This window comes from Protopterus annectens, chromosome 3.part0 (assembly GCF_019279795.1).
Source record: "Protopterus annectens isolate FY-2018-M chromosome 3.part0, PAN1.0, whole genome shotgun sequence".
NCBI lineage: Eukaryota > Metazoa > Chordata > Ceratodontiformes > Protopteridae > Protopterus > Protopterus annectens.
In genome coordinates, this window is record NC_056731.1 from 1,323,584,205 (window position 1) to 1,323,608,638 (window position 24,434).

Below are 24,434 nucleotides of genomic sequence, written 5' to 3' on the forward strand. Positions count from 1 at the left end.
ACTTAAATATTACTGTACTACACACTACAGTAGTTATGTTATACTACTTTCTGAATACACCAAAATCTTTGCCAATGCATACTTAGATAAGTTTCTCTGAAGAATCTGTATACGCAAAGAATCACTTCTGTAAAACAGACCTACAGTTATTACAAGATCTGTGTAATGTGTATATGTCCCGATTCCCACTTTACTTTGTTGCTTGATGGGATAAGTTTTGACTTTTCATGACCTGGAACTGGATAAAGTGGGTATTTAAAAGGGTTGGTTGCACTTTTACCACCATCATTGTCTGAATGGTACCAGCTAGGCTGATATTCTAGACCATGTTGATCAACAACTGCCATTTTTAGAAGCAACCAACAAAGTTATACAGGAAGAAAACATATTTATAACAAGTAATACAGAACACAGAAGCTGAAAAAAATAATGTAGGCCAACATGGAAACAATGTACAAATATGGAAGGCACATTGTATAGATTTCATACAGAAGATATGTCTGTCATACCTAAACATTATAATGAAACAGAAAGAAAATAAGTTGAGTTGCGCATTGAATGATCTATTCATTAAAAAATGACAGTAAACAGTCACATAAAGTGCAACAAAGAAATGCTTGCACTAATGTATTCATTTTACAAACTGATGCTGCCAAACGCTATATTAGATGAATTGTTGAACAGATTCTACTGCAAACATTTACAAGAGACAAACCATTTAAAAAAATAAAATGAAAGAGAAAACAAGATGTAATGACAAAACACAAAAGGGATATTTTCTCACCTTGTGGAGCCACTTCTACATTTTCATTCGATCCGCCTTCTGGAATTAACCGCCACTGAAACACAGAGTGATCAGCACCACCTGTACTCAGTACCCACTGGAAATCATGAGTCCAGCGAACATTAGTTACATGTGCAGAGTGACCAACATATTTTCGAAACTTAGCCCCTATAAAAACAAGTCAATGTACATAATATGTAACAATGTATATATTTTATTAGCACAGCTTAAATAACTTTATTGATAAATAGCTTTTTCAGTTACAGCTATTTTAAACATGCATTTAATTTTATTTCAAAACTGCTGTCAGAAAAAATACAGCATCCTTTTGCTTACAGTACAATGTAACTCAGCTAAGTTCTCTTGCAAACCTTTACTTATTATAAGCAAAGGAAATATTACCTTCAGGTAGTAAACTTCTTATTATAAGTGGAGTTTCTTCATAGATCTGCGCAGATTATAAAATCTGGACAGATGGAGCAACATAAAATGTTAGAGTGAGGGAAGAGTGAAAGACAATGCACTGTTCCATAGCCTAAAATGGTGACACACAAAGGTTCAAACAAATCTAAATTCTACTGCCACTTACAAAGAGTGTACAGAGCATTAGTATTAATTCTTGTTGTGATGTCCTACATTTTGCATGGTTTCTAATTTTAATAATTTCTCAAAATGTTTAGGATTTCTAACACCTTGACAGGAATGGACTCCATTGCTACCATGATGGTTAGGTAAATGACCAATCTGCAAACACCTCAGCTGAAGATACCAAATTTAAGTGTAGAAATACAGTAGGTGATAAATGAAGTCAAAATTCAACATCACGGAAAGATTACTAGAGGTGAGTAGTACTTCATTCTGATCACATTAAAATATTCCATCTCATTAATCAGTACAGATTTCTAGTATTTCATCTTAGTTGAAATGAAAACCTAACTAAAGATAAATGAGGACTACACCGATAAATTTAGCATCCTGTATGAGTTTGATACAAAGGGAGTAATATTTCATGAAGATTATATACAATTTTAACAAGCAGCTACCCTGCAATTCCAGAAAAGTAATATTTCTGAAGAACACAGCAGTAGTTAAGCCTAATGAAATTATGGTTTCCTGATTTATCCTAATGTTAGTATTACCCAACAAGATGGAATTTGTTTCACAAGTCAATATGGGACATGTGATCAGTAAGTCAGAAATTGTTGTGACTCATTATCTCTTTGTGGTCCACTTCTATCCAACCTAACAATTTGGAGTACTCTTCACGTCTAGGCAAGGCAGTCTTCTTCCACCAAGAATTACAGTCTGTGATGAGCAATGGCAAAGTAATGCATTCATTAACAAGAAAGTCCAATATCAGTTTAGGGACAAATTGTTTACTGGGTCGCAGTGCCACTTACCCCATGGAACAGTAATCAGTCGTAATCGTAGTATAAGGCGGCAGCACATGTAACCTCCTGGTTGAAATGAATGCACGAATAGTAAAACTTTCTAAGAAAGAAATTTAATGTTATATGTTGGGGATCAGAAAGAACATACAGTTAAGTCTGAGGACAGTAATGAATTCTTCCATGAAAGTTTGCAATGCAAGCTTACACTGAAAACAGTTTCACTTTGATTTAATTTGTATAGATATTTTGGGTTTCTAATACCATGGCAGGAATGGGCCTCATTCCTAGGTTAGGGGGTATAATTAAAGTTCATGAAATTAGTATTGTTTCAGTCTTCAATATTAGCCAAAAGTGCTCTTCGCAGCACCCACAATGTGTCCAAAATTGAGTTCTTCTGCAATTTATACAGAGTTACATGTATTGGTAGCATATCTAAGCACGACTATAGATTCACATTGCTCTCATTTCTGCCTACAAATCTTGATATTTTATGACTTTGTGTCTCTCTGTATGTGAGACACTGTAATCACTATGTGTAGCAATGTCAACAAACAATGCTTTTGTCTTTTTTTCATGGACTACTATATCTGGTTTTCTCACATCTGTTTTTGAATTGTTGATAATGGGTGATCCCAAGTGATGTACACTTCCTCATTGTTTATAACGCTTTGTGGTTCATGTTTCTAATGCTTCTCAGTCACTTCTATATTGTAATATTTGCACATTCCCCAATGCAACAATCTTGCAATATTATTTTGCCTTTCAGTATACAGGCCTTCTGCCATTAGTGTATCACACCCAGCACAAGGTATACGACAGTTTTCATTTCTTTTTTTACAGAACCTACATTTGTCTGTTTCTCCCACACATTCAATAGACTTTGTAAACCAGCAGGCACATAGTCCATTTTTTTGGGCTGCAATTATTAACCTGTCATCCTTTGGTTTCAACTCACCTGCCCTTAACCATTCCTGAGTCAAATCCTGATCAACATGAGGTTGTTCCAGGACATCTCTATACTTGCTACTATATTTCCAGCTTTTCCACATTTTTTTCCTTCTCATCTGGTCCCTCTCCTTATATTCTTTCTTTTGTTTTTTTGGCTCATTCAGTTATGGTCTGATGTTTGTCTACTTCCGGCTTGATTTTTATTCCTGCTTGCCACCCGAATGCTTCTTCTAAACTAAGCAGAGAGGTCATCTTAGACTGCTTCTCCTCATGTTGTAAAACTTTCACTATGTTTCCATATGATGAGGTCAGCAGATATGTATGCAGTCCCACAGTTGTAGATCTACACATGTAATCAGTTTCAAGGAGGTCCATACCTCTTTCAGAGAATGGAATATTTAATCTTGTTATACACTGATTTTATATACCATTTGATAACCGTGAAGCATGTTTCTTGTTTTTCCATATTGAGTTTCATTCACATTTGTTCATGCTTTATTGCCAATCCTTCATCAATTCCAAATATTTATACACTCCTTCCTGCTCAAGTTTATGTCACATTCCTGTCCTAGATTGATATTTTCTTGGTACTGCAATGTTCCTGCTTTAAACTTTGCTTTTGATCATTTATCAAGACCAAATATTCTTATACCATCTGAGAAAGTTTTAACCACTTACAGTTGTGTTTTCACTACTCATCTTATGAACTATACAGTTTTAAGTCATCCACAAAAAGTGCATGAGAAATCTTTAAGTAAGTTTGTTTTCTGGGATCCAGTTTGTAACCAACACCTAATCTGTTAAGTAACCAAGACCTAATCTGTTAAGTAAACAGTTTAATGGGATAAGGGCAAGACAAAATAATAGCAGTGACAAAGAATCACCATGGAATATTACCCTTCAAATTTTTATCCCTAGGATAATAGGATAATAATTTGTCCTTTGTCATCCCTTACTTGCAAAGTGGTTTGCCACTGTTTCATGGTCACTATAATGTAATTGATCCATGCAGCATGTATCTTATGCGTCAGTAAGCACTCCATCCACAAATGTGGGATGCTGTCAAATGCTTTTTTTTTTTTGTAATCTAGCCATGTCATGCATAGATTCTTCTCATTTTTGCAATTCCCTATTATGGCTTTATTTAGCAACAAATGATTCTTTGTTCCATATGAATATGACTTTCTTTTGTTACCCTTTTTTCCTACTTCCATGACGGAGTTTTCTTTGAAATGACTACAAACTCTGTCTGCATCATTTCCAATATATAGTTTGTATGTTGTCAGAAGGCAAGTTACTGGTCTATAGTTTTTAAGCTGTCTTATAAGGTCACTCTTAAAGAGAAGTATTGTTTTTCTTGTTTTTAACCAGGTTGGTGTCTGTTAGGGATGCACATATAAGTAATTATTACTCAGGGCTAAATCTTTGTGTAAAGATATTACCACTTTTAGTCAGAAGTTAGGTGCTGCATCTGGGCTTGGATTATTCCATTTAGGAGCTTTTCTTAATTTTATTTTAATTCTCTGTCCAGTTACTTTATCCCATTTCATATTCCATAAATTTGAATTCCTTACTGTTTCTTTTAATGTTTCTGTCTATTCTGCATCTTTTTATGTTCCACAGGGTCTTCATAAATAGTTCCCCAAAATATGTCTATTTCTTTTCTTTTTTTTTTCTATTCCATTGGCTTTGTTTTCCATTTTTCTATAAAAAATTTTAGGAGTCATCAATACATTGCTTATTTTGTACTTCCTTTATATTTATCTGCATATCTTCTAAGTTTTTCTGCCTGTGCTGATATCTTTATTTTATTATTTACAATAGTGTAGATCCTGGTCTGTTATGATATTGTGCATTGCTTTTATCACATCTATCTTTCTAAGTATTTTTGATGATCTGTTTCCTCTTCGATATTTTTCTAAGAGTGACACTTCTTGTCTTAATTGCTTTACAGTTTTCTCGATTCACTGCTTCCATGATGACATTTTATTTCTTCCCTTCCTTTACCTTGTTGCCCTGTATTTTTTGGTAAGATTTTATCTGTTATTAGTTTAGCTGCACAATAACACATCTTAGTTCCTTCTGTTATAGCACATGGATTTCTGTTAAAACTCGTGATTAATGTGTGCATCATTTTGCCAGACTTCTAACATGTGTGGTCTTATTTACTTTCTGCAGTCTACTTCTTTCATCAATCTTAATATCTCTTCCTATTAATATTATCCTATTAAATCAAGCAACTCTTCCCTTAGATCATTTTCTTCTAAACCGAGGGTACATTCTTTGCACTCTATTTCCTGCAGGCATTCTACAGAAAGTTCCAGAATGCCTTCCTGTGACATGTCTTTTTCAGCTGCATCATTTGTTCTCCTTCAATTAAGAACTCATTGGCCCATCACTCCAAAACACTGCCTGCATAAAAGTTACCACTGTTTTCTGCTCCTTCTCTTGAACTTTTGTACTGATTTCCTCTTAGAGACTCCAGACCATCATCATGTGGTAAGTGATCAGATGCTTTCTGTTCCATCTGTTTCTCCTTAATTTGGAGACTCATTACCTGACTAGGATTTGCTATACTAAATCCTTACCTTTGCAGGGAATCCATAAAATCAGTTTATTTTCTATAACGTCTTCATAATTGATTATTTTTTCTTCTTTCCTCCTTTGTTTTCTTAATTTTTTATTGTGAAATTTTCCATATCTAGGTGCCTTTGCCTGCATCTCTCTTCAAATAACTTTGAAGCTGATTTTTTTGTATTGGTTAGTTTGGCTTTCTCCTTTGTATACATACTGTACCATATCAGATCGCTTTTTCTTTCCCATGTCCATATTTCTTTTTTATACATTTCAAAAATCTCTGGGTTTAGTTCTTTATATTTTCCAACTTCCTCTGTCACTTCTTTTTAACAAGCAGCCCAAGGTTTCTTTGTCTATGTATTTTTTTTCATGGATCTGTTGTATTAATAAACATAGATTTGCATTTGATGCTTTTGACAGTTTTCTTTGTGCATGTATTTTTCTTTTCTTCCTCTAATTTCTCTCGTTCTTTGAATATCTTCTATCTTGAAATTCTGTGTTTCTTTTATAATAGTAACAATACACAATTTCTTCCTTGTCCTCAATAGTCCACTCTAGCATTTTTATGACTTTTTTTGGCCTGTCACCTTTTGTGATTTTTGTGGACTACTGCTTCCTTCTACAACAGAGGGTGCCATCCTCCCCCCAAGCCTGGCCTAAACCCATTGTAGGGATGTTTCCCTGACTTGAAGATTCTACACTGTCATTTTTTCCAGCCCTAGCACCAGTGTGCACACCAGGATTGTGCACTTTTTTATCCTGGAACTTGTGCACCTAGGTGTCTCTTTTTATTTTTATCTGCCTATACTCTATATATGATACAATCCATATATCAGCTTCTTCTTGGTGAGATTTTATGAAAACAGGGCCCACCATGTGAAGATACTCACCAAAACTTGAGTATGACTTCAGTTCCAGCAATGTTACTCTCCTTTTCTCGCTGATTTCATCATCTCTCAATTCGGACCATTCACAGCTGGTGTGAGATATGAGATGACCTCTCATGTGTAAGGAGATATGCCAGTATGTCTTCTAGGCTGCACTTTGACAGAGACAAGTGGCAGATCTGACAAAATATGTACAACAGGAGAGGCATTAACCCACTACAGAAATACCAAAATATATATTCCATGTTGCTGTAAGGCAGCTTCCAGCTGGTTGGCTTTCTGGTCTGGGTTGACTCATGTTGAGTCTCGAGAGCGACACATGTCCATTTGCAGTATAAGGTATCAACCACCATACTGGGAGTTTCAGAGTCTCTAGATGTGGGCATCTGATCTAACTTTTGCTTGTACTTAACAGCTATATGCAGACAAGTAAGAACATAACATCAACAATAAAATATATTTCACATAGCTGAGCGAACTTTCCTAGTGGACAACTTTCAGAAGTGCTGTAGCACTCAAATAAACTTGTAGATGAACAGAAATTAAGCATATTCATAGGGTGATACTAGGTTATCTGCCCTAGGGCATTTATAAGCCTAGCCAGAGTGTTTTTGGCTTTCGCCACCCTTTTAGATTAGTTGACTGTGCCTCTGTATAGTAGGTCACAGAAGATAGCCCTTTTAAGGTTAGTTTACTGTGCCTCTGTCTAGTAGGGACACAGAAGAGATCCCAGGGGTAAACCTACGATCTCCCATCCACTCGTCAAGATTTCTCTTGAAGAGGGTCATTGAGGGGCTCTGCCTAACATGGATTGGGATTTTGTTCCAGAGTGAGGGAAGCCTCTGGGATATGAATCTGTCCCTCCAGCATGTCCTATTTATTTCTGTGCTGAGGTTTAAGTCCCTGGAACGTGTAGCTCTAAGGGATTTGGATTTCCTGAGGTGGAGCATGTCCATTAATTCTGGTTTGGACATGGCTTTATACGTCAGGCACAGATCCCTCTGAGTAGGCGGTAAGCAACTGAGTAGAGCTGGAGTTTCTTTAGCCTAACTGCGTAGGGCATCTGTTTGAGTCCCTTGATCCTCTTGGTGAGGTACTTTTGGGGTCTTTCCAGTTGCTGCAGGTGTCGGGTAAGGTACATCCCAAATGGGGCATTGTATTCAATTATGGGCCTGATGAGTGATGAGTAGAGGGGCACAATGACCTCTCTTGATCTAGATGTGAACCCTTTTGTGATAAGATGGGCTATATAGAAGGTCTTTCTAACCACTTTGGCAACGTGATTGTCAAAGGAGAGATTGCTATCTACTTGGGTCCCCAAATCCCTAATTACTTCTTCCATACTTAATGGATTACCACCTATGTGGTAATTTGTGGGCACTTTGTTTTTCCCAAAGGGGATGACTATGCACTTTTTGGCATTTGGCTTTAGGCCATGGCTCTGGCACCAGTTATCTGTCTCTGTGAGACCCTTTTGGAGGATGCTTGTGTCAGACTGTCAAGTTTGTTGATGATTCTGGATTTGCATCCAGGTTACTATAAATTCTGTTAACAATAACAAATCATATGGTTCCAGGCTCAGGATCATCTCAGCCAATAGGAAAGTATGGCTGTCAAGGCATACCTCTCAACTCTTCAGATCTTCACAGAATGTCCAGATTTTTTGCTTTATAGTTTTAGTCTGTTCTTCATAAAATTTCTGGTTTTATGGTAAATAACAGAGGACTGAAGTCACAACATAGTGACATACATTCAGACATCATATCCTTCAGAAAATACATGCTAACACAAACCCTGTTATTCTGGCAACATTTTAAGTTTGTAAGAGCAATATTTAAAATCTGTCCTCATTTTTGAGCCTTTGCTCCCCCTCCCATTATTTTTGGCTTTGAATAGATTTCTTGCACTAATAAATTGAGAAGTATATGTCAAGGTAAGGAGCAGGCTGTCAGAATCAGTTTTCAGTTTCACTCTGGTTACCTGATTTTGTGAGGTACTTTAAGTGCCAAGAGAACTGGAGGTAATGCATTCAGAATGCATGCTGTTCATTGGTGAGTAAATGTTTTCTATGAGACTCTCTGTTCTTCCTGAATTGTTGCCAGACAGTAATGGGATGCACTAATAACTGACTCCCTAAAGTGTAATTAAAAAGTGTGTTCACTATGAATGATATACAACAATCAAGACTGCAGTATCCTGGCAAATTCCTCTTACTCTCAAGTTCAGCAGTGTCATAGATAAGTAGACAGGTGTGTGTGTATGTGTGTATGTGTGTGTGTGTGTGTGTGTGTGTGTGTGTGTGTGTGTGTGTGTGTGTGTGTGTGTGTGTGTGTGTGTGTGTGTCATGTTGGAGGGGGGTAAAATGTGTTAGAAAACACTTTAGTGAATTTCAAGTTCTGCAGTCAGAGTAAGTGACTGCAGTTTTCTGATTGCATTAGTTGCTGTTAAACATGACCGCAGCTTTGTCACGGAGCATATAAATGTAACACTTTAATAATAAACAATTACTGAAACTAGAGAAAAAAAAAGAATACTAAAATATCCACTTTTGGTACACCTCACTTGTGGCTGGTATTCTCTAAGACTGCAGTATCCAGTTGCCAATGTGCTGGTTGATCTGCTGCCTTCTCATTCCATCTGACACAGTTCTGTACTGTCCTGCTACATTTAATCTTTTCAACTTTGTTATTTTGTATTGTTGCTTTCACAGCTAGATCTCCTGTAATTCCAAGGGCCTGTGACCTTCAGTCCCTTTGTCTGCTGATGCAAAACATAATAATCTGACCTGATGCCTTTGCTAGTTTTGCATAGCACATAAAACGTCTGTAAGGATACATTGGATATATTAAGCTCTACCCCTATTGCTACCTTCTTCTGATGCTTAAAGACCACAGATGGTTCTGCAGTCCATAACTGCTCCTTGGGTATCAATGAGACATGCCCAGTAAAGCCCTTTTGTTTTGTGGACATGGGAATGGAACTCCTTCTGAAAGGGTTTTTCTTCTCATCATACAAGGCTCAACACCACCCCATTGGTCATTGGCAACAGAATTACAAAGACAAATGTACACTTACTTCAGTGTTCTACTGAATAAAAAGGAAGATTTGCATGTACTACCATGTGTCCTACAAAGCTGGCTTACAACTTGGGACCTTTATGAAATCTTTGGTAGACAGAAAATTTCCTCTCAGAAGTACTGCACTCCTCATAAGCTAGCCAACATTCCTTTTCTTCCAGGAGCTACTAAGATAATAATATCACTGCATCTTGTTCTGATCCTTACACTGAACACTAATGATCCATTCCATGTGTGTGTGTGTGTGTGTGTGTGTGTGTGTGTGTGTGTGTGTGTATATATATATATATATATATATATATATATATATATATATATGTTCTTAAATATACACACACACACACACACACACACATATATATACGCACACACACACTCACACACACACACACACATACATATGTATATAGACATATATATATACACATATTGAAAACAAAAAAGTGAGTATAGAAGGTGTTGGGGTCTGGGGTGAACTAGCACACATCCCAGCCCTTCGATGCTTCAGCCATAGAAGGGGACGTAGAGTGAAAGAATCACTACTGCAGCAGTAATTCTAATGCATGTCTATTATTATTATTCAATCACTAGATCTGACCTCAATATTGTAGGAGCTCTGCCACAAGACCGTACATCTATAAGTTTACTGAGAATTTTGCCATTGTTTAATAGCCTGCGGTCACTACATATGACCTCAGTATTGCAGGAGCTCTGCCTCAAGGCCCTACAACTACAAGTTTACTGAGAATTTTCTCACTGCGTAACAGCCTGCAGTCAGTACGTCTGACCTTGATATTGCAGGAGCTCTGCCAAAAGCCCCTACACCTACAAGTTCACTGAAATTTGGGGTCACCACATCTGACCACGATATTGCAGGAGCTCTGACACAAGGCCCTACACCTACAAGTTTACTGAGAGTTTGGCACTGTTTAATAGCCTGTGGTCACTACATCTTACCTCAATATTGCAGGAGCTCTGCCAAAAGGCCCTACACCTACTAGTTTACTGAGAATTTTGTCACTATTTAATAGCCTGTGGTCACTACATCTGACCTTGATATTGCAGGAGCTCTACCACAAGGCCCTATACCTACAAGTTTACTGAGAATGTTGTCATTATGTAATAGCCTGCAGTCACCACATCTGATCTTGACATTGCAGGCGCTCTGCCACAAGGCCCTACACCTACAAGTTTGTTGAGAATTTTGTCATTGTTTAATGTAAACATATTTATCATGAAGAACCTTTGCTGTGTATTAACTTTAATCAGTTAAACACATGCCTGTTCTGTAATTACAAATCTCTGCAAAATAGTCGATATACTCTAATGACCTCTTACTCAGTTGGCCACTGTCCCCTTTAGCTTGACCAGTACAATATACTGCATATGCTAGTTATCTAGTCTCAGGAAATGATAGACAACCTGCTTTCCTTGCATCTCATTAACTGCTTTGTTCTGGCTATAAACTGATTGCTCTCATTTATAAAATGACCTGAGGGTGGAAAGCCCTCACCACTTGATCCTCTACCCACAACTCCCACCCACTCCCTCTTACTCTAATATTATACTTCCTAAATATATATTTCAGATGTTTTATTCCAAAACCCTCCCCAAATGACCCTACTACTTCTATCCTTACACTTCTGTTTCTTTTTTCCTACTTCCCTACCTCTATCTAATTTTTAGCCACATTTCGAACTATCTTTCTCCCTTTTATACTGCTTTGCACTATATCCACTTATAATCACAACATTCTTTAATAGTACTGATCTATTCCACATTACATCTTTTTTCTTTTCCCAAATAAACCCTCATTTCTTCTTATTTTCACTACATCATTATACTCTAGCCTTTAAATCACCTCTATTCCTTACATTCCAGAGAAGATACCAGGACAACCTACCTCTCCTCTTTTATAGAAAATACTTTTCTCTTTATTTATCCTCTTCCAGATTTCAGTGTCCACCATCACTGATTCTCTTGCATCCTGCAAATTCTTCTTTCCTGTTATCTATAAAATACAGATTGCTTTACTCAATTATGCTACTCTTCAGCTTATCCTCTACTCTTCTCCTCCTACTGTGCCATCTTTCATCCTACCATGACTCATTAATATATCGCAATATCTCTCCAACTCTGTCCCAACCACCTATCCACACTTTCTCTTTACACTCTCCATACATTGCAACAAACCTACTTAATATTGCCCCTCACCTTTATTCCAAATATAGTAATCACATTTTTGAACTCAAACCAAAGCAAAATTAAGTACAAGAATCCTCTCCAAAATAGAAGTATGCATAATTCCCCAATATACTAAACACCTTTCAGGAGGAGATCTATACCCCAATCCTGGAACCACCTATCACAATGAACACAAAGATAATTCTCTCCCACACACTTCTGTGACCCAGTAACAGCCAATACCCAAACCCAGGGATCTAATTTTTGCTGCAATAAATGTTAGAAATATAAGAAATAAAACTACTGAAGTACATGTCTGGATTACCCAACATAATCCTGATGTTCTCACTGTAACTGAAACTTGGCTTAAACCCAGCATAAATGACTTACACTTTCTGGCTATAATTTTATCCATAATGACCGTATAAAGAGGAAAGGTGGTGGTATTGATTTAATATTTCCTAATACCTGCCACATTTCCCCTTACAGCAAACCAACGCCAAAATTCAGGTCAACAGAGCTTCTTATTGCTTTCCTCAAAATAAACAATTATAAACAAATGTATTACTGTCCTTTATATCCCTACTGGCGGGTTGGGAGGGTGGCCTAATGGTTAAGGTGTTTGCCTTACAAGCACAAGGTGCAAAGTTTGAGTCTGACAAGGGATAATTGGCTAGGCTTAAAATGGCTCGCAAGAGCAGTTAGCTTAGTACTAATCTATGAACCTATGAACCTATGAATACAGCTATACTGGAAGATAACCTACACTGGATAGCCATAACTTTTCCACAAGAACAAATATTACTAAGTGACGTGAATGCAAATTGGTTGGACATAAACTCTAACTCCCCTACATCTAGCATGAACTTATATGGTTTCACACAACTAATTAATAGCCCCATACATTATAGCAAAACATCAAATTCTGCATTATATTGGATCTTAATATCAGACCCTAGCAAATACTCCACCACAGGTACAATGTCAGATTCTCTCAGTGATCATCTCCTATTCTATATAACTAGACATCTCACACATTCATTTAAACAGCATATTTATAAAGCAACATGTAACCTTTCCAAGTTTATCCCAGAAATGGTCATTACTACACTATTATCTATTAACTGGAACTTCCTAAAAATCCTCCCGTTAGACAATGCTGTAAATAAATTCAATACAACTTTTCTAAATATCCTAAATAGCCTTGCACATCCTAGAAGGAAGAGACTGAAAACAAATAATGCAATTTGACTCTCCAAAAACAGTAGAATCCTAATGTAAGATAGAGAAAAAGCATGGAAAGAATGGAAAAAATATAAAACACCTCAATATCTTGAAAACTTCGGAATGCTTTACAATCATACTAAAAAGCAAATAAATGAAGACAAAAAACTATACTATAATAAACTTTCAGAAAAATACTAAATGCAACCCTAAAAAATTATGGAAATCTATTAAAGAAATCTTTCACTCTGGCCAAAAATTAAACCCAAACCCCTCTCCCAATAACACATCACTCTAAACCACAATACAGCTCAACTCTTATTTTACAGATAGTATAGCATCTCTAACCAAGGATTCTTCAACATCTCATCCACAGCCTTGCCCCACAGCCACATATCACCACATACATTCTCACCTGCAAACCTATGCCCACATCTTATGTAAAACTACACTTACACAAACTTACTCTTCTTCATCTGATGACCTTCCAAAGTGAGTACCTAAAAACAGCAGCTAATAGCATTGCCTATCCTGTCTCAATCCTTATAAATAGGTCAATCCAGGAATCCCACGTTCCCTTTCTCTGGAAAAAGTCATACATTATCTCTCTGCACAAAGGAGGAAATTCAACAGACAGTAATAATTGTGGACCAACAGCAATCTTATCTCACCTCGCCAAAATAATTGAAAAGTGTATTCAAAAACAATTACTAGGCTATCTCTTGCATGAAGAACTCCTATCCCCTACACATCATGGCTTCCACCATTTCCATAGTACTACCACTGCCCTTCTAGCCTATACAGATACTGTCAATAAAGCTAGAGATAACAGCAAATCAGCCTCTGCCTTATTTCTAGACTTGTCTAAAGCTTTTAATACAGTTTGTCACAGCAAACTTCTACTTCAAATGTCCACACTAGGTCTCTCTCAGCCTATCCATCTGTGGTTCAAAAGCTACCTGTCCAATAGGTATCAGCCAGTAAAATTCCACTCCATGCTCTCTCCTTACCTCCCAGTCACCACTGGTGTACCACAAGGCTCTATCCTTTGTCCCCTCCTCTTTAACATTTTCATCAACACCCTCTACACTTCCACAGAACAGGCCACCCTAATACAATATGCAGATGATTCCACTCTCATCTGTATATCTGACAACATGGTGCAACTCCCAAAAATTACCCAGGAAGCTTTAACAGCCACTGAAACATGGCTTTGTAACTCACAACTCATGATCAACCCAAGAAATACCAAACTACTACTTTCCCCCCAAAATCTCTCTCATGAAAAAAGCTAAATTTAAAGTTGTTTCTCTTGATAATATAACCACTGAAGTAACTTCTCATAGCAAACTATTAGGGGTGACAGTGGATGATAATCTTGCATTTCACCCGCATATACAAAATTGCAAAAGAAAAACTCATCAAAAACTAGGGATGCTTTACAGAGCCACAAACTTTATTCACACTGCAACTAGAACTACACTTGCCACTACTTATCTCTTTCCCACTTTTCTTTATGACACTCCCATCCTTACTAACCTCCAGGTTTCACAAAAATTAAAACTTAAACAATGCTACAACAAAGTTGCTAAATTTGTAGCACATACCCCTTTCAGAACCCACCAGTATATAGCACTGAAAAGCCTAAACTAGTTAGAACTGACACATCAACTAACATATACACAACTTCTTACCACCTATAAAATTATCCAGTATCCATCTGCCTGTCCAACACTAAAAAACTTTCTACACCACTATGTTTCCCATCTGTCATTGCAATCCAGTGACCAAAAACTCCTGTCTGTCTACAGACCTAGCAAATCTGCTGGGCATTGTCTGCACTCATACAAGGTTCCGAAGGCCTGGGACTCCTTACTTATATCCATCAAGTTTATTCCCTCCTTCCCATCTTTCAAAACCACTCTGAAAGACTTCCTAGCTAAATCTGGCTCTGTTTTTCCTCAAAAACCAGGATAAGCTATATTCCCTAAATGTGAACAAGTACCTTTTCATTCTTTATACCTCCTTATTCTCCCTTATTCACTTACTTCCTTACTGCTATCTAATTCTCTTCCCTGACTTTTTCTCTAAACATACCATAAGCCTATTTTCCCTCCCTTCATATTGAAGTTCCTGTTTATATTTGACTAAATTACCTTTAATTTCTCTACAACTTGCATAAATTTCACTAAATATGAAATTTTGCCATATTCCTTGTATCGATTCTTAAGAAATGCTATTATATTATGTCTAATGTGTTACAATTATTTAAATTGTAGTTGTTTTTGTTTTATTTTTGAAGACTTTATAATTATTTTTCTTAACATGTTTTGTATTAATCTGGAGCTTTTCTACCCGTGCCTCCGCTGAAAATGGGTTTCTACCTAGTCGGACTTTCCCGGTACTCAAATGTCAATATATAAACAAATAATAAATAAATAAATTATATATTTATTGTTTAGTATGTTATTAGATATTATGGGTTATGTGGAAATGTGGCCATCTATTCAGCAGACCTACATGATAATGAGGCATTCCCGAGTGATTCAGAGAATTGGCTGCATAAGTCAGCAGAACTGGTCGAGTTAAAGTTTACATTCCCCCATTGCTTTCAAAGGATGAGATTATGTTAAAGGTAAGTGTCAAGGAGTTTAAGGTACAGATTGCAGTGGTGGGGGTATGTGCATGCCTGTGTGTGTGGCTGCATGCGTGAGTGTACACAGAGAGACGAGTGGCCTCATGTGAATGTGTTTGTGCATGCATGTGACTGCCTGTCTGAGTGGCACGTCTGAGTAGGAGGCTTAGTTAGAGATAGGGTGGAAAGATGCATGTATGGGTGAATGGGTGAGTGTGTCCACGAGTACAGTTGGATAGGGAGGTCTGATCTATTCTGAATATGTGTGTGTGTGTGTGTGTGTGTGTGTGTGTGTGTGTGTGTGTGTGTGTGTGTGTGTGTGTGTGTGTGTGTGCGCGTGCACGCGTGTGCGTGTGTGTGTTTGTGTGTGCTCCCTTGTTTATGTGTTGTGGATGGATAATGGATAGGGGGGCTGCCATACCTTTAAAAATCCCCTAGAATAAAAAGCAAATCCTGCAATATTGGGTGGGTGTGTAGAGGGGGACTACACACCAAGGAATTTTAAAAATAACCTAATGAATAGCAGGAGGCTTTGCAGCATGAAAGCTGCATGGGTGGAATACTCGACACCATGAAATTGTCAATTCTCTCACTCACTTTAAAGCTAATAGATCAAGGTTTGGCCACACAAAATATGTATGAGTGGGGGGACACTAGACACCAGGGAAAGTATTTAATATTACTTTTATCACTCTTAACAGAGCACCAGGATTTGCAGAACAAAAGATGTAAGACATATGGGGCTAAACAACAGACACCAGAGAAATAGTAATATTACCCTAAACCACTTACAAAGTTAACAGAATGACAGGTTTGGAGCTAACACTAGACACCAGGGACACTTTAATATTATCCTAAGCTATTTACAAAGTTAATAGAATAATGGGTTTTGGGGAGGGAATGCAAGACACCAGGGACAATTTTTAATATTATATAAAGCAAATAATCCAAGTAAAAAGGCGAGGAGACAACCAAAGCTGTCATCAATTCTTATAACTGTCCAAAAAATATATTTGCATGATGCAAGGAAGTATATAAATAAGCGTTTAATGAGGAACAAAACAAACAGTGAGCGCTTTCGCCGTAGCTTCTTCGGACTGTTAAGATTCAAATGTTCAATCAATCATCTTTATAAATCTTAATTAGTGACGTATATACATTAATTAACCATTCTTATCTAATTTTAAAGAAATACAGTGTATCAACACCGATAAAAACCTACACATTTCAATTATATATAGTTGCTATCTGAAGCTAAAAAACATCCATAGATACACATAAAATAAACAAAATAAACTTAAAAACGTAAGAAGCACATAACTTATGCAATGATATTATCAAAGAGACAACTGTAAAATAAAAAATTTTGCTATTAAGTACTAAACATTTCATGCATAGTGGTATATATACAGTAAATGCCACTACAAACTGAATATCATAACATTAATTTAGGTCTACCTAAACAATCAAATAATATCTAAGTGTCATTAAAAAACGTGAATATATACACGATAAATGTGAAGCTGCATAATTACTAAATAACAACTAAACTATGTTATGCTAAACAGCATAAAAATGACAATCATGTTTGAAAGCCAGAAAGTCCCTTGCAATTCTCAATATTATATGAAATAATATAATAAACTTAAAACTAAAATGCAAATGATATAGAGAATATGTATATATATGCATCTATATATATATATATATAAAGGAATCTATAAGAGATATATAAAAATAAATAAATATAATACATGAATGTAATCATACTTAATGCATATTACTATTGAGCTTATATAGAATGAATTCAAAAACCACTTGTTAAAATAGTGTAGGAAATATGTTATGAAAAATATATATTTTTAAAAAGTATATATATTTTAAAAATCAACTAAGGCGACTGTGCTAAATTAAATATATTAGTTATCTGACCTTCAATCGCCTGGCTCTCAAAATAGGTTTCAATGACGCTCTTTCATTAAGGCCTTTACCTTGGTCAGATCGGAATCTAATGATCCAATCTATTTCCTTGCATTCAGTTTTATTACGTATATTACCTTCCCTAATATTTGGTGTCACATAATCAATAGCCATAAATTTAAAAATATGACTTGGTCCTACTCTAGATACATGCTTAGCTAGAGCATTAGGCATATAGCCTATCTTTATAGCACATAAATGTTCCCTTATCCTAATACGAAATGGGCGATTAGTTTTGCCCACGTAGAACGCCTCACATTCTTGGCAAACTGCCAGATATACTATATTGATGCTATCACAGGTACCTCTAACATGAAAATGGAACGTATGTCTAGTATCTGGATGAATAAAATGGTCCCCTGAGCTTATATAGTGACTATAGTGACTATATTTGTTTACTATTTCTTATAAAGGACAGGGAAAGTATAAGATGCAAAATCAATAGCATTTTGTAAAATCAGGGACAGCCAAGAGGGATGGGGCTGTGACCATATGGGACGGGGCTGTAATACCTCTAAACAACTGTGCTCAAGACTTTTAGACACAGCTGAGAGGTACATTAGATGACTCCACAGAGACTTTTTAAATATTAATCTGAGTCACTTAAAAAGCTACAAATAATAATAGGTCAAGCATCACAAAGTACAGTTGTGTACACTTACCATAAATGTAGATGTTAGAGTGCATTCATTGTTGCAGTCATCACATTTGGGTTATCCCTGCCAGGGTAGTCCTCGGCCGGCCCGAATACCAGAGACTTAGTATTTCTGCATCAGTTGCTGTCGCTTGAGGACTGACGTCAGGTCGTTAGTAGTATAAAGTAAGGCAGCCCAAGCCATTACATCAGGTTTTTCTTGCCCTAACCTGTCAGGAGCCCCTAAGTAGGAGCCAGGTTCTGGTGGAAGAACCCCACCAATAGAAAATAAATACCAATATGTCCCTTGTAAGGAAAGAGAAGAAAGGGGGATGGAGGGAGGGAAACCTGGACTGCAACAGTGAATACACTCGAACATCTACATTTATGGTAAGTGTACACAACTGTACTATGTTCTTCGTGTTTCACTGTTGCAGTCATCACATTTGGATTGATTCCCAAAGCTGAGGAAATGGATGGAGGCAGTCAAAGAAACTAAGGGCTGGCTAAGATGCCCTGCAAGACTGCAGAGGCAAATCCTGCCCTGGATTTGGAGAAAAGAGGCAGGTGGTAATGCTTGGTAAAAATGTGAAGAGATGTCCAGGTGGCAGCCACCAGGATGTCCCTGGTGGGGACTCCACTGAGGAAAGCTGCAGAGGTGGAGGCTGCTCTGGTGGAGTGTGTCCTGAACCCCTTGGGGGGGAGGATTTCCATGCTGTTTGTAGCAGAAATGGATGCAGTGTGCTATCCATTTGGAAATGGTTTGTTTGGAGATGGCTTTGCCTTCTGTCCATGTAGCAAAGCTAACCAGCAATTGATCAGACTTTCTGAAGGATTTAGTCCTGTCCAGATAGAATCTGAGCTGTCTGTGCACATCTAGAGAGTGAAGAATCCTTTCCCCCTTGTTCTGCGGATTAGGAAAACAGGTAGGCAAATGAATGAATTGGTTGAGAGCCACACTGGACACCACCTTGGGCATGAAGGATGGGTTAGTTCTGAGGGATACCCTGTCTGCATGGAAGATGATGAAGGGTTCCACAGCCATCAGTGCTTGCAGCTCCAAGACTCTTCTGGCTGAAGTGATGGCCAGAAGGAATGCTGTCTTCCAGGAAAGAAATTTTAGCTCTGCAAAAGAAGCTGGTGTGAAAGGGGGCAGGGTGAGCTATTCCAATACAAAGTTAAGGTCCTACGTTGGTGTTGGTGCCCTTCTGGGTAGCCTCAAGTTGCTAGCCCCTCTTAGGAACTGTTTGAGAAAAGGGTATGAGAAAAGGGGCTGCTCAGTGGGAAAATGAGCAGAAATAGCAGAGGCATGAATTTTTATAGACTAGAAAGAGGCCACTGTGTAGTAGGTAAGCTAAGTAATCCAGGATGAGAGGGAGGGAGGGCTGTGCCATATTGGCTCCCTTAGCCCGGATCCAGGTGCAGAACCTTTTCAATTTATCAGCATAAAACTTTCTGGTGCTAGGGCGTCTGGCCTCATGGATAACATCCAGAACATGTTTAATGAGGCTGGCAGATGGATTAGGGGTTAGGGAATAAGCCAAGCTGCCAAATTGAGTGTCAGCAATTTACCCTGGGGCTGAGAGATAGTGGAGGAAAGGCATAGACCGACAGATTGACATGGGGGAAGGACAGGGCATCCACTTTCCAAGTCATGCAGTGATGCTCCCTGGTGCAGAATTTGCTGAGCTGATGGTTGGTGTGGGAGGCAAAGAGGTCAACCTTTTGGGTTCCCCATTTCTGAGTTATTAGGGTGAAGGTACTTCTGTTCAGCTGCCACTAGTGTGGGTCCAGAAGATTTCTGCTTAATTGGTCTGCCAGAGAGTTGACAGAACCTGGTAGGAACTGTCCTAACTGGTGTAGTTGCATGGCAGAGGCTGTGTGTCAAAGGGTCATGGCCAGCCTGCATAAAGGGTAGGAGTGAGTCCCTCCATGCTTGTTGATGTACCACATCACAGTGGTGTTGTCTGTTTTTATCAGGAGAGCCCCTGCAGAGAGAAGGGGTTTGAAAGCTATCAAGGCATGCTGCATAGCCATCATCTCTTTTTGACTGATGTCCACAGGGATTTGCTGTGGGCTCCATTGGCCCTGCATGCACCTGCCATCCAGGTGTGCACCCCAAGCATAGTCTGATGTGTCTGTGGTGAGGGTCTGGGTGTCGGGGAGTGGGGAGAGAGGCAGTCCCTTGTTGTGGGAGCATGCTGTTTCCCACCAAAAAAAATATTTTCTAAGGCAAGGAATTATAGGTAGAAGAGTTTCCATGTCTTGAGAGTGTTGACACCAAAGGCTCTTTAGGTACCATTGAAGTTTCTTCATATGCAGTCTGGCATATGGAATGAGTAGAATGCAAGATGCCATGAACCCCAGACTTGCAGGATCTTCCTTGCAGATAGCTGGGTCCTGGTGGCTAGTTGAGAGAAGTAGGCTGTCAGGAAAATTTGCCTTGAATAAGGCAGTCGTCTAAGTATGGGTAAATCTGAATATTTCTCTGTCTGCAAAAGGCAATGGCCGGAGCCAGACATTTTTTGAAAACACTGGGATCAGTAGATAAGCCAAAGGGAAGTGCAGAGAACTGAAAGTGTTGAGATCCTGCCCTGAAGCGGAGATAGCTCCTGCGTGATTCCCTGATAGGAATGTGGAGGTGGGTCTCTTTGAGAAAAAGGGTGGCTAGCCAAGTGTCCTTGGAGATCATGGGTAGCAGCTGCTGGAGGGTGAGCATTTTGAATTTTGGGATCACCAGGAAGGTGTTTAGGATGGATAAATCGAGGATGGAGCGCCAGGTGCCCTCTTTTCTGGGCACCAGAAAAGGTCTGGAGTAGAAACCTTGGCTTATCTGTTCTGCAGGAATGAGCTCTACTGACCTCAAATCCACAGACTCGGGCATCAGGGGCTGCGAAAGCACCTCACTGAGTACCGGAGAACTGACGACTAGCTTAATGGAAGCATCGTCAGTAGGTTTGAATCTGTGAGGCCTGTCTCTTGTCTTTATCTTTACGTTTTTTTTGGAAGATCTGCTGTCGGATGGCTTACCGAAGCCATATTGGAATTCGAGGACTGTAAGCCAAAATATCTGGCTACAATAAGGGCCTGACGATGGATAGTTCTGGCATTGAACAAAGCACAGAAGCGACAGTGGGGGACATCGTGGTCTGGGCCTAAACAAGTGACACAGTAAGAATGGAAGTCTCGGTGTGGTATTTGCTTTCCACAGGCAAGACAATTATTAACTTTTTCTGACATTGGTTAGTGCAAGAAAAAAGGATCCCCAACGGGGTACTTGGTTTTAGAAGACTTCAACTTCAATTCGGTAGATGAAAACTCAGGTAGCGGCCGACCGGCACTCGTGTGAACTGCTTCTGCTTCAGGCTCCACAGCAAGAAAGACTGATGTAGTGGCATCGGCTGCCTTACTTTATAGTACTGACAACCTCACGTCAGTCCTCAAGCGACAGCAACTGATGCAGAAATACTAAGTCTCTGGTATTCGTGCTGGCCGAGGGCTACCCTGGCAGGGATAACCTAAATGTGATGACTGCAACAGTGAAACACAAAGAACACTGCAGGTTCTGAACAATAAGAACGACGTTAATGTCTGACATTATTGACTAACTGTAATCCTTAGTAATTTATGAGGGGCATGAAAAAAAAATAAGGGGCTACATCAAGGACGTTTTGTAAACTCAGGGACAGGTAAGAGGCATGGTGATATATGTGTGTGTATGTGTGTGTGTGTGTGTGTGTGTGTGTGTGTGTGTGTGTGTGTGTGTCTGTGTGTAAGAACAAATGGAGGTATATGTGGCCTTGCCAACACAATGTATGGACTGACAGAGGTGATTATTACAAGATAGTGCTGATTATCACAAGCAGTAACAACACACAATGCAGAGACATGGAACTTAGGTGATAATGAGGTCTTTCTTCATTGCAACAGCCATGTCTCTAAACCACATTTCTCACAGTCACTGAAACTTCTAATTTTGTCTGCGGCAGTTACCATGAGTGCAGAGTGATCTCTCTGAATCTTGTTCTTTTTACTCTTCTAACTTTAAAGGTGACTTTAACATACTTATACAGTTGTGCATTTTTTTGCAAGATCTTGGCCCTTTGTTCTGGGCCTTCTAGTGCAGACTGAAAATGAGAAATATGTTACATGTTTTGAGTCTTTGTATCACATACAGTTATAGCAATAGAAAGGAGTAAAATGAGTTGTTTTATTATATCTATGTGGTGGCCCATTTGATCTAAAGTATGGGGCTGTATTACAAACAGTAACGCTTGTTGACTGTCAATAAAACCACAGCCTACTCTCATTGCTGATACCTATCTGTTTTTCAATCTTGAAAACATTTATTGTCTGTACAACACTGGCTATGGTACTTGTAGGAGATTCTATTTCTTTACAGTCCTTCAAAATGGGCAGATTTTCTGATGGTTGTTGCATACTAAACTGTTACAATGAACATGAAAAACAAGTATGAAGTTTTTTGGGGGGCAGTCAGGGTGTCAGTCTGACTCTCAATTTTCGCATTAGAATTTTCATCTAAATGCCATTTTTTAAAACTTCCAATTTAGAGTTAACATTTTAGTGAATGTACATTTTAAGGTGCATTTTATCTTTATAGTCTTGAAAAAACAGGTATACCTGTTTTTCCCTACAACTATGTAATTTTGGAGTTTAGATGCTACTACAGGGGTGTGTCAAGGATGAAGCCATACCCTGTGAGAGTGCAGGGGGCTTAAACTCCTGTAAAAAGACAGAACTGTGTGACAGTGTATGCCAAGTGTTAAAAAAAGAAGTTATGTACTCACCATAATGTTCCATGTGTGTTGTCCATCTTGCCTTCATTCTTAGCTGGTTGGGTTCACTCGGCCTTATACAAAAGCTCGAGGTCTTCTACTAGCTCGTGGCTAAAACCCTATCCCATCATGCCCTAGGAAAGCTCTGTAGATCTTGTTGCTGATATAAAGAAGGTACCCAATAAAAACTATCGAATGCCTCATAGAGCAATCAAGAAGGTCAGACAAAGTAAAGTTGTGTACGCTTACCATAAATGTAGATGTTCGAGTGTATTCACTGTTGCAGTCATTACATTTGGGTAATCTGCTGGCAGGTTGCCTTCAATCAGCCTGATTAACAAAGTCTTGGGTCCTGCATCGGTTGCTGTCCCTTCTTCCATGACATCAGGTCGTCAGGGGTATAAAACATGCAGCCGATGCCATTACATCAGTTTTTCTTGCCCCAGATGTCAGGTGCCCCCCAAATGGGGAGCCAAATATTTAAGTAATTAAAAACACAAAAATATACCTCCAAACAAAAGCAAATACACCAAAAAGGCTTTTAAGCATAGTAAAGGAAAGTATAAGTATAGTAAGAGAAAAAACAGGGGGTTGGAGGGAGGGTAACCAGGACTGCAACAGTGAATACACTCGAACATCTACATTTATGGTAAGTGTATACAACTGTACTATGTTCTTCGTGTTTCACTGTTGCAGTCATTACATTTGGGCAGATTCCCAAAGCTATGGTTGGGAGGATGGATTTATACAGCATTAGGAACAGCTATAAGGCCCTGCAGGACAGGAGTGGCAAATCCAGCTCTGGATTTAGAGAAGAGAGGTAAATGGTAATGTTTGGTGAACGTATGAACTGAACTCCAGGTAGCAGCTTCTAGAATGTCTCTGGTAGGAACACTTCTGAGAAAAGCTGTCAAAGTAGATGCAGCCCTAGTGGAATGAGATCTGATCCCCTGGGGGATAGTTTTACCATGGTGCATATAGCAGAAACAAATACAATGGCTTATCCATTTGGAAATAGTCTGCTTTGAAATAGCCTTTCCTTCTGCCCCTGCAGCAAATGACACCAGTAGTTGATCAGATTTTCTTAGAGACTTTGTTCTGTTTAAGTAAAATCTAAGCTGTCTGTATGCATCCAATGAATGCAGAATCCACCCCCCTCTGTTCTGTGGATTGGGAAAGAAAGTTGGCAAATTAATGAATTGATTAAGAACCACACTGGATACCACCTTAGGCATGAAGGATGGATTGGTCCTGAGAGACACCCTGTCCGCATGAAAAGTAATGAAAGGCTCCACTGCCATAAGAGACTGTAATTCG

At 38.6% G+C, this 24,434-nt stretch overlaps 1 protein-coding gene across 1 annotated transcript in view; it reads right to left on the reverse strand.

Annotated features, from left to right (window-relative positions):
- LOC122797061 (echinoderm microtubule-associated protein-like 6) overlaps nt 1-24,434 on the reverse strand; it is a 3,800,753-nt gene that overhangs the window by 2,922,345 nt on the left and 853,974 nt on the right. Inside the window, exon 9 of the mRNA XM_044065838.1 lies at nt 785-952. Coding sequence (XP_043921773.1) covers nt 785-952 — 168 coding nt within the window. The remainder of the gene's footprint in view (nt 1-784; nt 953-24,434) is intronic.